Genomic DNA, 15,230 nt, shown 5'->3' with positions numbered 1-15,230 from the left:
GGTGGTGGGCGTTGGGGTGCTGCCGGCGGCGGCGCGGAGGTGGTCTTCCAGCTCGTCGCGGTCGGAGGGCCGGAGCTCGATGCGGGTGGGGTTGCGCCGCAGCATTTGGGATTTGGATTGGGATGGAATGGAGCGGCGGGGCGGGGAGGTTTGGATCGAGCTCGCCCTCTCTGGCGTGTGGGCCGGACGTGAGCCGATATCTGTAGCGCTCCACCACCGTGGGCCGGACGTTCTCTTTGGATCGAGTTCGATTACGAAAAAAAAAAAAACAATGTCCATCAGGTTCCAGGTATCACCAGCACCACCATGCCTGGTTGCTTCTACAGAACGGGATCTTGTTTCAGTCAAACAAATATTTGTTTCTCGGAAAAAAAAAAACTCGGCATCGCATGTCCCAGTTTGCCAATTTGCTCGCAACAGTATGCAGCAGCTGGATGAACAAAAGTGTCCATACGACCTCAACTCCTCGACCAACCCTCTCATCCCACAGAGGACACCACCACTCATTACTCAAGGATGGCTATTACGTACAGCTATCAAACGCTCTGGTACTAACAGGATGGGGGTGGACACTAATCATGCCGTCTTCCTGAACAGGTCTTGGAGGTCGATTATATCAGCAAGAACGCCTGCAGCTGTGGTGTCGTTGCCAGCCCCCGCCCCTTGGATCACCAGAGGGGAGCTCTCGTAGCATCGGCTGTATATCTCCACCTGATCACCGAGCAAAACACATTTGTGAAAAATCTCAAACCAGGGACAACCAAATGGTAGCTGGGATATTGACGCTTTGGGAACAGACAGTGGTGACAGATGGTAAAACAAAAAATAGAGCAAGTAGGAGAACGAATGATAGCATACCACATTGTCACTTCCCCTCAATCTACCGAGCGCTGAATCTTTTGGGACCTCTTTAAGGCCTACCTGGCACCTGCAAAGTAGGGCGTTAGGCCACATAGAGATTGAAAAGTAGCGAGGGAGAAACAAGGTTGGAAGAAGATCCAAATAAGTAAACAAATGGTAGGCAACAAGATTTTGGTACAACTAATGACAACAAGAAACAATGTTTTAGATTCAGAAAAAAAAAGATATGGCCCTGATTTATGATGCCACTGGATATTGCACAGTACTATCACGCTACGCTGGATGCATACCCTGTGCTTCCAATCTCACAGACATAGCGAAGAACATTTCCTCTTGAAGATGCTGCTTTCACTCTTTCTTCCATGCTCTTGTCAAGTTGTACTAAACCACTTTCAAGGAAGTCCTCTGTGGATACTGCATCAGGTCCTAATTCGCTAGGATATAAACTCTCGACCTGAGATTCAAGAGAAACACAAAAATTGGCTCACTTAGACATTGCCAAAAACACAGTGCCTGATTGATTACAACATCAGGGATTCACTTAACTGTAGGACATTATATTCATGATGTAACTTTGTATAAAAGAAAGGAATCTACAGTAACAAATGATAGTGTTAAGGACATTCAAATTAATAGCTATCATATCGCACAAAATCTAGAGAAAAGCTCTCATGCCATATAAACTAATCAAACTACACCACAAAAAACAAATGGCACCATCAATCAGCTATATAAACAACTTTACAAGTTTGGAGGCTGTTTAGTAAACTCTTTCAGACTTAGCATATATGCATATGATTGCTGTAACAAATTCAGACAAGTATATCCATGCTACAGTAAACCAGTACCAAGCCTAAAAGATGGCTCCATGTAACCATTCAAATGAATAGGAGGCACACTATCCACAAGTACAGCATGAGGAAGTAACTTTGCCCAGACCTACTTGATTACTGTTAACATGAATAGCCAAAGTAACAGTCACACTCATATAAGTTTCAGTTATAATCAATAACAGTGAAAATATCACCCAGTTTTTAGAAAGCACCATGCTTGTAAAAAATAACGCTATCAAAGTTGACGTCATAAATCTTTTAGTATAGATAGGCATACATTGATATTGTCCATGCTGATTTGTTGCCCCAGAAGCCTAGCAAGGATCAACGCCTGCATGCAAACATGAAGTTCTTAGAACTGACTGCATGTTAACAAAGATAACTGAAACATTTGAACCAAACCTTAGCTACCCCTTTCACAAAAAAGTAAGTTTTTATATTGTGATTTAACCATATGCAGATGGTTATATGGAAGTTGAAGCTGCGATCTTATTAAACTCGAATATGAACAAGTGGATAACATGGCCTACTGGAACAGGAGGAGCGTTTTGTGATAATGATTATGCTCATAAGATTTTCCACATCAAATCTTAGTAGGACACAAACCACAAACTCAACACAGCAACAGTTCATGCAATACATAACAGTTCACTTAGGAAATGAAAAAAGCAACAAACAGAACACCACTTATTGAGTGGGAAATTGTGAGGTATCTAACCTTTCTAGCCACATCCATTCCACCAAGATCATCACGTGGATCTGGTAAAAATAAACACATCAGTAAATGCACAAGCGTAAAAGATAAATACTTAAGTTGTGTTCCTTGTGCTTAAATTATTTATATTCATTTATCTTAGTTACATAATAATATAGAGATTTTTGTTTGACCTCCACTTCACAAACAAGAGGTAACTACAAATCAGCACATGAAAATTGTAGTGAAAAAAATATTTCAATGAGATATTGTAAAACCTGGTTCTGTATAGCCAAGAGACTTGGCTTTTTTCACAACTTCACTAAATTTCTTTCCATCCTCCAGCTCACTCATCACATACCCAAGTGTACCTACAAACCCATATGAAGGAAAACTTGTGTTATTTTTTTAAGAAACAGGACATCTTTTTTTACATAATAGACTAATAACTGCATACCGCTTAGACTGCCAACTATACAAGAAACTGGATCTCCAGATGCAATAATACGGGTTGCGGAAGCTATCACAGGCAAACCTGCTCCAACCTGAAAGTAACAATTGCACATAAATCACCAAAGATCCCTAGCAAAAGTGAAAACACCATAAAGGAGAGAAAAATGCTAAATAGAAATAGAACTATGTTATATGTATGCCCTGACTGTTATCATGTATATATTTGCATTATCTTTTGATTTGAGCAACAATACTCAACCAACAGACAACAGTCAATACAGAATTAATTCACTGTGAACATTGAAAGAATGAAATTGCAATGATATAGTTAGCTTGCATCATATACCACAACATTCACATATTACAGGCAAGGTTCTGAGATAAACCTATAGCTGCAAAACTCTGGTTATATATAGACAGCAGTAGTATGTACAGGCATCAAAATAGGAAAGGGAAAAGAAAACGGAGCCACTGATAGAAGCAAGAGCATACAGTAGATTCAAATCTTATCCGACGGAAGTTGGAGACCAACTTTTGAAAATCCTCCTGCGACAGCAACAAACACATTTGTTAATTAGATAACTGCTCTTTGTTGAATTACAGGACATAATGCAAATTAAGCATCAAGAAAGACTATTTTTAGCAGAAAAGAGGAAGTCAGATAGAATTACATAAGCACCGGTAAGAGGTTTCTTGTTTGCCAATACAATGCAGCATCCATGGTCCACGGCATCCTTCAGCAGACTAACAGTGTCATAGGTTGCAGAACAGTCAACTAGTACCAGGCCTGAGAATTGAATAGAGGCGTCACAATAAAATGATAAGTGTGGGTACAATACCAAAAATATGATTCAAATCTATCAGAGATAAAACAGCAGAATGTAAAGCTTTTTGGTGCCTACAGATTGGAACATAAAAGGCAGAGAGCAAAATATACTGGAGGTAGAGGAAGATGAAGATATGTGTATATGCAGTTGAGCACAGAAAAACCAACCAGTTGTTCTTCCAAGCATGGTAGCGGCGTCAATGACTTTGCTCCTAGCCTCAGGGTTCTGGAACAGCTGACAGTGCCCTGAAATTGCACATCCAAGCATCTATTATTCTACTACATGCCAAGGAAGGTGAGTAGAATCAAATGGGACAATATCAACCTTGGCCGAGCAGGGCAGACAGGGGAGAGCCGGCGGCCTTGGCGGCGCAGAGCTGGGTGAGGAGCGCATCATCGAGGCCGCTGGAGTGGACGTCGTCGGCGACGAGCAGGGAGGAGCTATCGGCGACGCCAACCACCCGGATGGCCACGCCCTATCGGCAATAAGCAGGCAGTGAAACAACAGAAACCATCAGCGAATCAGTGGCCACCGAATCGATCGGGCATACAGGTGGTCGGACAGGGGGGAGGAGAAGAGCGAAACCTGGTTGGCGTGGAGGGGACGGCAGGACACGATGTGGCGGAGGAGGTAGCGGCCCACGCCGCCGCAGCCGAGGAGCACAACGGGGAGCACCGACTTCACCGGCGCCGGCATTTCCACAACTTCGATTCGTCGGGAGGGAATTAAGGGCAGGGGCTAGGAACTGGATGGGCCGCGGCCGGCGCACCTCCACTGGCCGCTGAATCCGCCAAGAGCCGCCGGGAATCCTCCGCCGCCGTGTGCTCGTGTGGTGTACTCGCACTCACGGAGCTCGTCTCTCTGGCGTGTGGACCCAATGAGTGGGCCGTGCTGAGTCAGTCGCCACCACTAGAAGCGTGGGACCCATGTGTCAGCTTCAGAGACTGAGAAGCCCAGGCCCAATCGGTGGATCGCCGCGAGACAGGCTCGTCCTTTCTTCTTCCTTGCCAGCGGCGGCGGCGCGGCGGCAAATGAGCCCTGCACGCCGGCGGACAAGCCTTGACGTGCAGCAATGGGAAATCGAGGAGGGGGAGTATAGGAAGCGCCCCCCCCCCCCCCCACCCCCCCCACACATTCACCTACACAGAGTTCAGCTCGGTTCGTCCCCTCCTCCCATGACCTCTGACCTCGCATTCGATTTTGTTTACCCAATCTGTCTCGGGTTGAATTACAGTATCGATAGTTTTGCTGAAAATCGATTGAATTTTATCTGAAATCAACACTTCAGTGCGAGATCGCAAACGAAACCCTAGCAAAGCGGGGCTAGAAACCTGTAGTTTGCGTAGCCTAATCCATATGATTCTGCCGAAATCAGTAGTACGGTCAACAAGATAGATAAACAAGAGCTCAATGGGTCCACATCTTCAACTAATTAATTATGTGCAAATGTACTCACACAATCGGCACAAATGCCCCCAAACCACAACCACTGCTCTGATGGGGACATTAGCATACCCCAAAATTGATGCAGAGCAACAGTCTTGCCAAACTCATGGTTAGCCAACACAGGCTCACCCATATGCGCCGTCCTGTTGGCAAATGATACAGCGCTTCTCTAATCTCTACTGGACGTTGACTGCTGCTGATAATTGATTTCCTTGCTTGGCTTGAGGAGTAACACATAATCATCAGGATAGGCTAAACTTCTCACATTTTGTTCTTGAGAGGTCAGGAAATACGTGTGCATCTGCTGAAGGGTCACCGATGCTGACCAAATTTTTTTGAGAGCTGGTTCAAGCATTGCCCCTTGAGCCCACCAGTCTTCTGTTTTCGTCCATGTACCATTTCTTCAATCTCTCTTGAGCAAGCGCCACCTGCAAATAGGAACAATGAATAGTTCAGTATTTTTGAAGATTGCAAATATCATAGCTAAGCAGAACACTTAGCAAACAGGGAGTGAGTCAAGGTAACCTGTTTTTCCCAGTCGGTCTTTAATGTTATGAACAGAAGCACAATACTTTGGACTAGTGTTCCCAGCAACATGCCAATCCAAATGCCCTACACAACAGGAAACCAAGTGGAGTGAGGAACACAACTTCGCTAAGATGCACCCGACACAATGGTAATACCAAACTGCAGTATGATCGTACCTTTACATGATATCCCACCACATAGCCTAGGACTGCTCCAAGAGGAATGCCAATCAAGTAGTACGATGTAATGTTAACATAGGCAACTACACTTTGCCAGCCAGCACCAACAGCGACACCTGCAGATGATGAAATGACATTTTAGTATCAGTAAAATAAGGTACATTGCACCAATCTCTATCATTCAGTAGAACTGAATCATACCTGATAGCACTGGTTGGACACTGTTTAACAATATGGAGAAGGCTAGCAGAGGCGAGAGGTCAGCCACTGCATCGGCCACTGCTCGACTCTCAGTGAATATGTAGGCAAGGCTTCCACGGAAGAAAAGGAAGAGCACAAATAGCACAAATCCAATCAAGGAAGAAGTGATGACGACATTGTAGATCGCAAACTTGGCCCTTCTTGCACTCCCAGCTCCAAGCTCATTTGCCACCCGCACCCTGAAGATGCATTGCATTAACATCAAAATTGTAGAAAGAAGAACAAAATTTATGAATAAAAATTTCAAGATAAAGTAATTACCCTATTGCAGCCAGGAAGCCAAGAGAAATCATCATCTCCCAACCGTTGATGTTGAGGCTGCACAGTTCACAAATAGATACCACACTGCTTAGTTATGCCGTTTGTGATCACAAAAGGAGCATCATGACAAGCACAATGACATGCAGCTACTATTCTGGTAGTTAACACCAATTACGAGTGGAGAGACCAGAGTATATCTGTGTATGGAAGAAGTATGAATAACAACTACTGAATGGAGCTAGCATAGAATAATATGTATATTACCATATTGAAAGGGCATCAAGTGCAATTTCTGCATTCTTCATATACCCTGTGAGGAGCACCAATATGGTGTTGTACCACAATTCCAAACTGAAAGACCAAGCAGATCAATGAATATCTATTTTTTTTTCCATTCTGAAACTGCATTATATTATGCATACTGAACCATAAATATGCTGCTTAATTACCAGAGCATGACACCAGAAGACAGCGAGAGCTTGATGATGGAACCGAGGTCAGTGAGAGCAGCAGACGAGAACCCGGTCCACGTGAGAGGGCAACCACCGCAGAAGACAAAGGCAAGCTGCCCAAACACGGGTATCCACATGGCAATGACCATGGAGCCCATGACCCCAGCAAGGCCGAGCTTGAACTTGACAGTCATGAGCCACGACAAGGCGAGGTGGAGGCCAAGGTTGAGCATGGCGAGGTAGGTGATGATCATGTTCTTGCTCTGCGCCTGGAGGTACATCTGGAGGGTGAAGGACCAGACGTAGGAGAGCATGACGGGGATGTACCAGAGAGAGATGACGCCAGCCACCGCTGAGATCTTGGGGTCCTGGCCCAGGGCGATGAGCAGCGGCTCGGTGAAGAGGTAGACAGGGAGCAGGGCGATGGCGCAGGCGAAGAGGATGATCCAGGAGCGCTGCAGGTAGATGCCCAGCATGTGATACTGCTCGGCGCCATAGGACTGGCCGCACAGCGTCTCCAGCGCGCTCGCCATGCCCAGCTGCAGTAACGTCCATGAAATTTAAGCTTGAAGGGTGTTAAATTGGTTGGCATATAGTCGGATATCCTAATGTTTTCAGCTGTTAATGCTTTTACAGGTTGCTTGCGTCTTGTTGGCGACGAGCCGACGCCAGGCCACCAGGGCAGACGTTGTTCATCTTGCGTCGCAAAAGAGAGTGTTTGTGCCAGCCAAGAATGCAATTCTAGCAATCAAACGGATTGGAGTTGTGCATGCATTTTGTACCATGGCTTTGGACACTGACTTCACAATCGATGATGATGGATTGGTTACTGCTGATGGAAGCCTGACGCCTCGCTATTTTGTTGACCGAGAGAAGAAGAGAGCAATTGGAACACCAACGTATTGATGCTGGGTGTCTCTTTTGCACTGCACGTCTGCACGTGCAAGAAACTTTCCAAATCTAGGAATTTGAGTTTTACTGGAATTTAAGCGTGGACCCAAAATGCAGATGAAGAGCTTAAAATCGATGGTATCTCGAGCTTGCATGGGCCACAAAACGGTTTTGGTTGAAACTTGATGAAAAATTGAATGCTACTACGGTTGGTGCATGTGAAAGACTACTCCAGTTTGTAAAGTTAGACATGAATATGGTGCTCCTCTGATTGAGTGTGCCGCGTCACTCTCTATGGGGCCAGTTTTTGTAATGCTAGTGCCTAAGAAAAGTTTGTCTTGCTACTCTCTGGTCCTTGTCAATGTGCACTGTGTTATGAATGAAAACGCAGGACGTGCCTTGGTTTAGTAGACTTGAAACTAGGGGTGTTGCAAGAGGTCGTTGTTTTGCAGTAATAAGCACCGGGTTTTGTACCTTCTATGTAGGAAAATATGGTGGTGGTTGACTACTGGTTGGGGAGTTCTCATGTGAGGGAGTCATATGGTTCACCTTCACTTTGGTAGATGAAGTGTTACTCCTACATATATCAGTTGTCAAAAAAAAAAAAGGCAAACAAAACAAGATTAGTAGTGGGACTCACGAGGATGCCGTTGCTGAATCGCATGAGGACGGTGGAGACGAGCGCGTACGCGGCGAGCTCGGTGGCGCCGATGTGGCCGATGAAGGCCTGGCTGATGACGGTGACGCCGAAGGAGGAGAAGCGGGTGAAGATGGAGGGACCCGCCACCACCCACAGCTTCTTGTTCTCCTCCCACGCCCGCCGCCCCAGCGGCAAGCGCGCGTCGTCTTCTTCCTTGCTGATGCCTCCATGGTGGTGGTCGAGCAGGGGCACCTTGTTCGCCTCCTCTCCCCTGCTGCTATCAGTAGCCTGCTTGTCCTCCATATCGTATCGACGGCGGTCGGCGGCACACACGGCACACAGGCGTATTTATGAACTGGGTTAAGGAGTTTCGGTAGGTGACGATGACGAGATTGCCCCTTGTAGCACGGCTGCAACAGTGCTGCTGAAGAAGGTATCATGGGTATTATTGTGAATTGTGTGGTTGAGTCGCCGGCCGGTTCATCTTGTGGCCGCAGGTGAAGCACGTACGTAGTAATTAATACGGTAATAGTACTAGGTCTAGTACTGATCCCATCCATGGTCAGTGTACGCACACGATCGACGCCCTTACACCTTAGCTTATCGTCCGCCCTATGTGTTCCATTGCTTGGTCCGGCCATCTGACAGACTGACTTAGGTTGCAGGGCATCCTCCGAGAATGAGCCGATCGATCCTGCTGGCCACGCATCTCCATCCATTATCAGCCACCCAGATGCATGCATGCATGGTTGCATAATAACAAGCTTTATTTGCCAGACGCTTTTAATTAATCAGCATACTATATCATGATTCATGGGCGAGAAACAACGCTTTCGTGAGAATTAAAATAAAATTACCGATAGATATATTATGAAAATATATTGAATGAAGAAACTAATAGAAAGCATCATAAATGTTAGTATTTTATTGGATAAATTTGATCAAACTTGAGATGTTTCGACTTTCCAAAAAATTAGAATGACTTACAATTTGAAAGGGCGGGAGTGTCATTGAAGATCATATCTTGCTCCCGTCTAGTTCATCGATCACACGCATTGATTCTTTATATAATATTACTACAGTAGTATATACACGTTGATTTTTAGCACACCTAGCTAGCTATTCCTTCCGTCTCAAATTACTATTCGTTTTGACTTTTCTAGATACATAGACTTCCCTATGCATCTAGATATATCTATATCTATATATGTAGCAAAAACTATGATCTGTAAAAGTCGAAACGAATTGTAATTTAAACGGAGGGAGCAGATCGTATCTGCATGCGCGCTCTGATCGAGTGACGGTAATGATGCATGCTGAGGAAACGAAGGCGTCCGTTGCTTTCTTAATTAATTTGTTCACAGGATTTCATCCCATGCAACCCAACTTCTCTCTCCTCATAAATTATATATATATATATATATATATATATATATATATATATATATTATATTACTAGTAGCATGCATCAGCTTCATTTGATTTTTTTATTGTAGTTGCGCGAGGCTCTCAGGTCAGTCCTAGGTTGTTGCCACGTGTCAACGACCAAAAACATCTTACTGCTGCAGTAGAAGAAAACGTCGTCGATCGATAACCGATCACAACATGCATCTAGATATATCCTTCTGAGCAGCTAGCAGCTGTTGATGCACTGCTACGCCGGCGGCGGCGACCCAGCTGCCAGCTGCTGCAGAGACATGGGACTGCAGATGCCCATCACGTCGGAGTCGCCGGAGCCCGAACTAGTCGCCGGCGGCGGCGAGCTCCAGGACCAGTTGGCGACGAGGGCGGCGACGGCGTCCGTGGGGGTGTAGAGGTCCCACCACACGTGCCGCTCCGGCGCGGCGCACGCCATCTCCGTGCTCAGGCAACCCACCGTCGCCTTGAATGGCCCCACCCCGCAGCACGCCTCCCTCGACTCCTCCAACCCTATGTTTTTTGTGTGTGTACATCAGCACCATTTTGCATTGGTCAGAAACTCCATTTCCTTTCCTCATTTTTCTTTCACAGTCCGTCATCACCAATCACACATATATAAAAAGAAACATGAAGATCTAAAACATAAAGATGAAGGTCACAAATTAAACTCGATCACAATGGCGATTTGCATTAAGTGCCTAAAGAAAAGAATAGCCGGGATCCCATCCTTACCGTGTCTGCGGGGATTGGAGATGATCTCCATCATCCCCTTGTACACGTCGCAGAACACGACGTCGGCGCCGGGCAGCTGCGGCCGCAGGTCCTCCAGCCTCGCCGCGAGCCTGGCGTTGTACCCCTCGATCAGCTCGTTCGCCTCCTCCACGCACCCTCGCCCGCCGCCCGCCTCCCACATGACGCGCGGCGCGCACCCCAGCGGCGCCACCCCCATCACCGCCACCCTCCTCACCTCCGCCTCGTACAGCTCCTGCAGAGACGACGCGCGGGCACGTCAAAACTAATGGTCGTCTTCGTGAGTTGCAGCTACCTGCAAAGATTTAGGGGGCGGAAGGAATCCATCACGGTACTGCGACGGCGCGGGCGATACGGTCGGCGAGGAGGCGCCCGAGCCCGCGGCGGCCGTGCTTGGGCGCGGCGGCGGCGGCCTCGGCGGGCCCGCGCGCGAGCAGCCGCGCGTAGGCGTCGGTGCCGAAGGACAGCACGAACACCGCGCCCGCCGCCGCGGCAGCGGAGGGGGCGTCCTGCGGGGTGCCCGTCTCCAGCTGCAGAAGCTGCAGCGTCTCTGCGGCCAGGCGGAGCTGCTGCCCGACGGCGCCCATGCGGAAAATCCCGCGGTCGCCGTACTGCCCGCCGAAGTTGACGCCCCGAGCCGCGGCGGCTGCGGTGCCGTTGAGGGTGGAGATGAGGGGCGGCGGTGGGAGGCCCATCTTGGCCGCGAGGAGGTCGGGCAGGAGGCGGCGGCCGGAGGGGAAGAGGCACGGGCCGGCGGAGGAGAGGGAGGGTGCGGTGAGGTTGAGGGGGAGAATGCTGGACGCGCAGCTCACGGTGGAGTCCCCGAGGACGAAGAGCGCCGTGGCCGGAGAACGAGATGACTCAGCCGCCGCCGCGGCGGCGAAGTGGATTAGGACGAAGAGGAGGAGCGCCATGCCTGGGACGTTGTGGCGCGAACCGGTCGGTAGCTGGCGCTCGCGGCGAGGTTGAAATGGTGCTGCCAACTGGCAAGTGGGGCCTAGTTCCAGTCTCCTCGGTGCCGAAAGAGCAGGTGTCATATGTGATTATTTGTTTCTCTAGGGGGGCACGTAGTAGTATAGCATGTCTCATGGCATATTTGCATGAACAACCCTGCAACGAAAGGAAAATGGCCTTCTGTGCAGATTGCAGAGCCTGCCGTGCGGGTGGGGATCTCTCTCTGAATCTCTGGCACCGACGCTCCTCTCCTCTGACCTCGCCACCTTGCCGACGAAAAGGGGAGGAAGAGAAAGCGCGGAGACTGAGGAATTGGGGTCTCAATCGGGCGGTGAACGCTCGCGATTAGCGAGGTAAGCGAATCGCGATCTGATGCAATGCCGCTAGTTCCATTTTTTTTCTCTAGGAGAAATTTCATGCAAACTGGGTTGGTGGAGGCGACCTGTATTCAGGCTTTTCGCAAGATTTCAACGGGACGATCCCCAGCAGCTTCCTAGCTTCCTTCGAGATGCTAAGAAGGGTCTAAATTTGCAAATTTTGATGTCAAGGAGGCTGCCAGTGTTGGGCCAAATAGCTGCGAGTTGGTGAAAATTGCTTCTCGCGTTTTGAGTAGTTGGGCGTAAATTCTATTGCACTTAGGTGTTCTAATTTGTTCAATACCTGGGGTTAAATTTGCTGGTATTGATCTGTTTCTCTATATTTTTAGGTAAGTTTCACTATGAATATGGTTCATCAAATAGTTCTTTACTGGCAACTGCCTAGTTTTGTGTGCCAGCTGTTGAACTTCTAAATTATTCCTGGGATTCTTGTTCGCCAAAGCATATTGGTTAGTCTGGTCAGCTCTCTACTGGTTAGTTGTTTCCAACGTATATTTTCTGATATTGCTCCATTCTCTCTCAGAGCAGGCATGATTCATACATCCAGTTAGTATGGCCTCAAAAGCTATAAAAAGAAGGCCTTGCAGGACTGAAACTGATAACACAAGTGAAAAACGAATGGAGACAACAATATCAAATCCTGTGACAGAACCTCTTCTAGGAAATGGTCCTCATGAAGATAAATCCAAGGTTAGTAAATTCTCATGAAATGCTTGGGTCTGTGACCAACTTCTAGTTCATGTTTTTTCAGTATGCCCTTTCTTTTTATTTGTTTGCAGAGATACGAGCCTGCTACGTGGTCAGGTTTCTGGGATGGGACAAGACAGGAGTGCCTTCGCTGGGCGCATCTTCTATCAATTTTTATTGCTCAATCTGCAAGAAAGATAGGTGATTCAAGAAGAGCTAGATGTTAATTTTATAGTGTCCTCCCTACACATATATATAGAAGAACATACTCCTACAGTCCTACTTGTTTAATTATTTCATTTTTGGCCATTTATTTATGAGTTATCACTTGGGAGCTGCTGGTAATTCTATTTCTGAAAATATCCATTTAGCTCACATTTTTATTTCTTAATGCTTTGGACACCATAGACAATCCATGTATTGATAAGAAAATGTACAGTGCATTATATATATAAGATCCCCTAGATTAAAGATTTGATTATATCCAGAACATTTATTTACCATTTGTGTTGAAATTCACCTTTGTCATTCTTTTCTGATTAATATGCTACACTTACAATTGTCAGCATGCCATTCCGAAGTACTGTTCTGAAAGACCCACTTATCTCTATGCAGTAAATGTTCTTTCTGAATTTGGATCTTTGATTGCAAGACTTTTTGGTTGCTCTTCGGCTCCCCAAAGTTCACAAAATGGACAGACAGTTCCACTTAATCTCAGTCCATTACAGGTACAGTGATTGCAAAAGTCCTATTTTCATTTGAACTGATGTACAAGTACAACAGAAAGGAAAGGGAATCATTCTATTGAAAGCATGACTCTATGAAATAGTAGTGTGCTATCAGGAGATTTTGTTATTAGTATGAGTATAGATTTGATATTAGTGTAAGTAGAAATTTCTCATATTGCCCTAGTTCATTGGCGATTTGGCGCTTAAGGTCAAAAGTTTCCTTACCTTATTTACAATCATGAATACAAATGTTTGTGTATCCATTTCATATCTGTTGTTAATTTCTCTTTTCGATTGACTTTCGCATTGGATGCTGACATGCATGTGTCTAAAGAAAATCAATGGAATCCTTCTTCCCTTAATATCAACACTTTTAGAGAGCAACTTTATGCATGTTATTCTTGACTTCCTTCTCGGTTGCTAAAGTAGTGTTTACATTGCTCGACTTTGTTAAGGCAATGTTTTCTGGCATTCAACAGTGTCACTTACTTTGCAGGTAGAAAGATTGAGATTGTTGAAACAAAGGTTAGATGTGCCATATGACTGCTCCTCTGTCAAGCATCAGGTTCTCGTTTTGTATGTAGTTTACCTTTATGGTATCTTTTTTTGTTATCAAGTGAATGCTAATTTTTTACCTTTAAACAATGGGATAAATACAATAGATTTGTTATGTTGGTATTCGTGACTGACAAGGTAGTGTGAATCGAAAAGGTAATATCTTTTTTCTGTTACAGGATGCTCTGAAAGAGCTTTGGAGGTTGGCTTATCCTGACCGACAACTTCCTCCTCTAAAATCAGATCTGTGGAAGGAGATGGGCTGGCAAAACTCTGACCCATCAACAGATTTTAGGTTCCTAGCGATGATGTTTCATGATGAATTATCATGCATTATGTTGACACCACTTGAACCAATATGATTTTTATGCTGAACTTGCAGGGCAGGTGGGTTCCTGTCCTTGGAGAATCTAATTTACTTTGCCAGAAATTACCCAGTATGTTTCTTTTCATCCCAAATGCTTACTCTATAAATTGGCTATCTGTGGGTGACTCAGTAGTGTTTAACCTCTGTAGTTGCTTTTACATGGCAGGATTCCTTTCATAGGCTACTGCACAAGGTGGAGGGTAAGAGAGCTGAATGGGAGTATCCTTTTGCAGCAGGTGGTGTAAACATATCTTATATGTTAGTTCAAATGCTGGATTTACAATCAGGTGATTTATTGCAATCTTTGCTAAATATTTGGTATTCATTTGGATTCATTTTCCCTCCATGGCTCTACTGCTTTTGGAATTTGGTTCGTAAGCAGGCAATCAATGGAGAACTGAATTTTATCCGTTGTATCTCTTTGTAGGAAAAATGAGTACAAAAGCTGGTGTCCACTTTATTCAACTACTTGAAGATGACGAGGCGGCTTTCGATAACCTTTTCTGTGTAGCATTTCAGGTGCTTGATGCTCAATGGCTCGCAAGGCAAGCAAGTTATATGGAATTTAATGTGAGCATTTTTCACTAAGACAATAATCTATGCATGTTAATGAATTTTTGCTGCATTATCTAGTTTGAGTTGATGATTATTTCAATTTTATAGGAGGTTCTGAAGTCTGCACGAGTTCAGTTAGAGAAAGAGCTTACTATGGGGTGCATTTCTAGCGTTCAAGAATTGCCATCATTCAGAATGCTAACAAGGTAGTCATGTTTGTACTTCGCTGGAAAAGAGATACTTTTACGCTGTCCATAGGTTGTTTAAATTTGTTGTGCATTCCTTTACTGGATGCTTGTATGATGCCTTGAAAGGAAAAATACTTATCAACAAGTTTTGACATCAAGATGTAATACTGGTGTATATTGGTCATAATATAAAGCTCCACTCCATATATGATGCCTTGGGGAAAAAAATACTCAACTTCCTATTATCTTTTAAGTGTCTCTGGGTAAACTATCTGCTTTTGAAAAAAATGCCACATGTATTGAACAAAAATTATACAAGGTCTT

At 45.5% G+C, this 15,230-nt stretch overlaps 4 protein-coding genes and 1 long non-coding RNA gene across 10 annotated transcripts; 2 read left to right on the top strand and 3 right to left on the bottom strand.

Moving 5' to 3' along the window:
* Window positions 1-283: 283 nt before the first annotated feature.
* LOC101766320 (bifunctional aspartokinase/homoserine dehydrogenase 1) lies at window positions 284-4,505 on the bottom strand. Its single transcript, XM_004978413.3, has 12 exons — window positions 4,254-4,505; window positions 3,993-4,143; window positions 3,836-3,913; window positions 3,513-3,628; window positions 3,334-3,387; window positions 2,846-2,933; window positions 2,667-2,759; window positions 2,413-2,453; window positions 1,972-2,025; window positions 1,152-1,315; window positions 859-928; window positions 284-711 (listed from the first exon to the last, which is right to left on the bottom strand). The coding sequence occupies exons 1-12, from the start codon at window positions 4,362-4,364 to the stop codon at window positions 577-579; spliced, it is 1,155 nt and encodes a 384-aa protein (XP_004978470.1). The 5' UTR covers window positions 4,365-4,505; the 3' UTR covers window positions 284-576.
* A 564-nt stretch (window positions 4,506-5,069) lies between these two features.
* On the bottom strand, window positions 5,070-8,637 carry LOC101754967 (protein DETOXIFICATION 21). The gene is made up of 8 exons (XM_012848561.3): window positions 8,327-8,637; window positions 6,793-7,334; window positions 6,608-6,694; window positions 6,344-6,400; window positions 6,023-6,261; window positions 5,819-5,937; window positions 5,640-5,726; window positions 5,070-5,542 (listed from the first exon to the last, which is right to left on the bottom strand). Exons 1-8 carry the CDS (start codon window positions 8,627-8,629, stop codon window positions 5,462-5,464), a joined length of 1,515 nt encoding a protein of 504 aa, XP_012704015.1. The 5' UTR covers window positions 8,630-8,637; the 3' UTR covers window positions 5,070-5,461.
* Window positions 7,202-8,093, top strand: LOC105915055. Its single transcript, XR_001164756.2, has 2 exons — window positions 7,202-7,339; window positions 7,432-8,093. It is a non-coding gene; the product is annotated as an uncharacterized LOC105915055 (long non-coding RNA).
* Window positions 8,638-9,924: 1,287 nt separating the features above from the next.
* LOC101754561 (GDSL esterase/lipase At5g55050) lies at window positions 9,925-11,483 on the bottom strand. Its single transcript, XM_022829164.1, is given in 3 exon segments — window positions 9,925-10,247; window positions 10,478-10,730; window positions 10,831-11,483. Coding segments are annotated over 3 exon segments (1,155 nt in total). The 5' UTR covers window positions 11,410-11,483.
* A 153-nt stretch (window positions 11,484-11,636) lies between these two features.
* LOC101763340 (ELMO domain-containing protein A) lies at window positions 11,637-15,151 on the top strand. 6 transcript variants are annotated; one of them, XM_022829343.1, is made up of 12 exons: window positions 11,637-11,802; window positions 11,902-12,029; window positions 12,156-12,275; window positions 12,350-12,516; window positions 12,606-12,714; window positions 13,129-13,241; window positions 13,738-13,806; window positions 13,976-14,091; window positions 14,179-14,233; window positions 14,330-14,450; window positions 14,591-14,733; window positions 14,827-15,081. In XM_022829343.1, exons 4-12 carry the CDS (start codon window positions 12,379-12,381, stop codon window positions 14,926-14,928), a joined length of 966 nt encoding a protein of 321 aa, XP_022685078.1. In that variant the 5' UTR covers window positions 11,637-11,802; window positions 11,902-12,029; window positions 12,156-12,275; window positions 12,350-12,378; the 3' UTR covers window positions 14,929-15,081. The 6 variants fall into 6 exon arrangements, with proteins under 6 accessions (XP_022685078.1, XP_004978466.1, XP_012704090.1 ...); XM_004978409.2 differs by lacking the exon at window positions 11,902-12,029 and having other exon boundaries at window positions 14,827-15,151; XM_012848636.2 differs by lacking the exon at window positions 11,902-12,029 and having other exon boundaries at window positions 12,269-12,275.
* The last annotated feature ends 79 nt before the right edge of the window (window positions 15,152-15,230 follow it).

Source organism: Setaria italica, chromosome VIII, assembly GCF_000263155.2.
Source record: "Setaria italica strain Yugu1 chromosome VIII, Setaria_italica_v2.0, whole genome shotgun sequence".
Taxonomy (NCBI): domain Eukaryota; kingdom Viridiplantae; phylum Streptophyta; class Magnoliopsida; order Poales; family Poaceae; genus Setaria; species Setaria italica.
The sequence above is the reverse complement of the archived record's forward strand: the minus strand, read 5'-3'. Positions and strand labels throughout refer to the sequence as shown.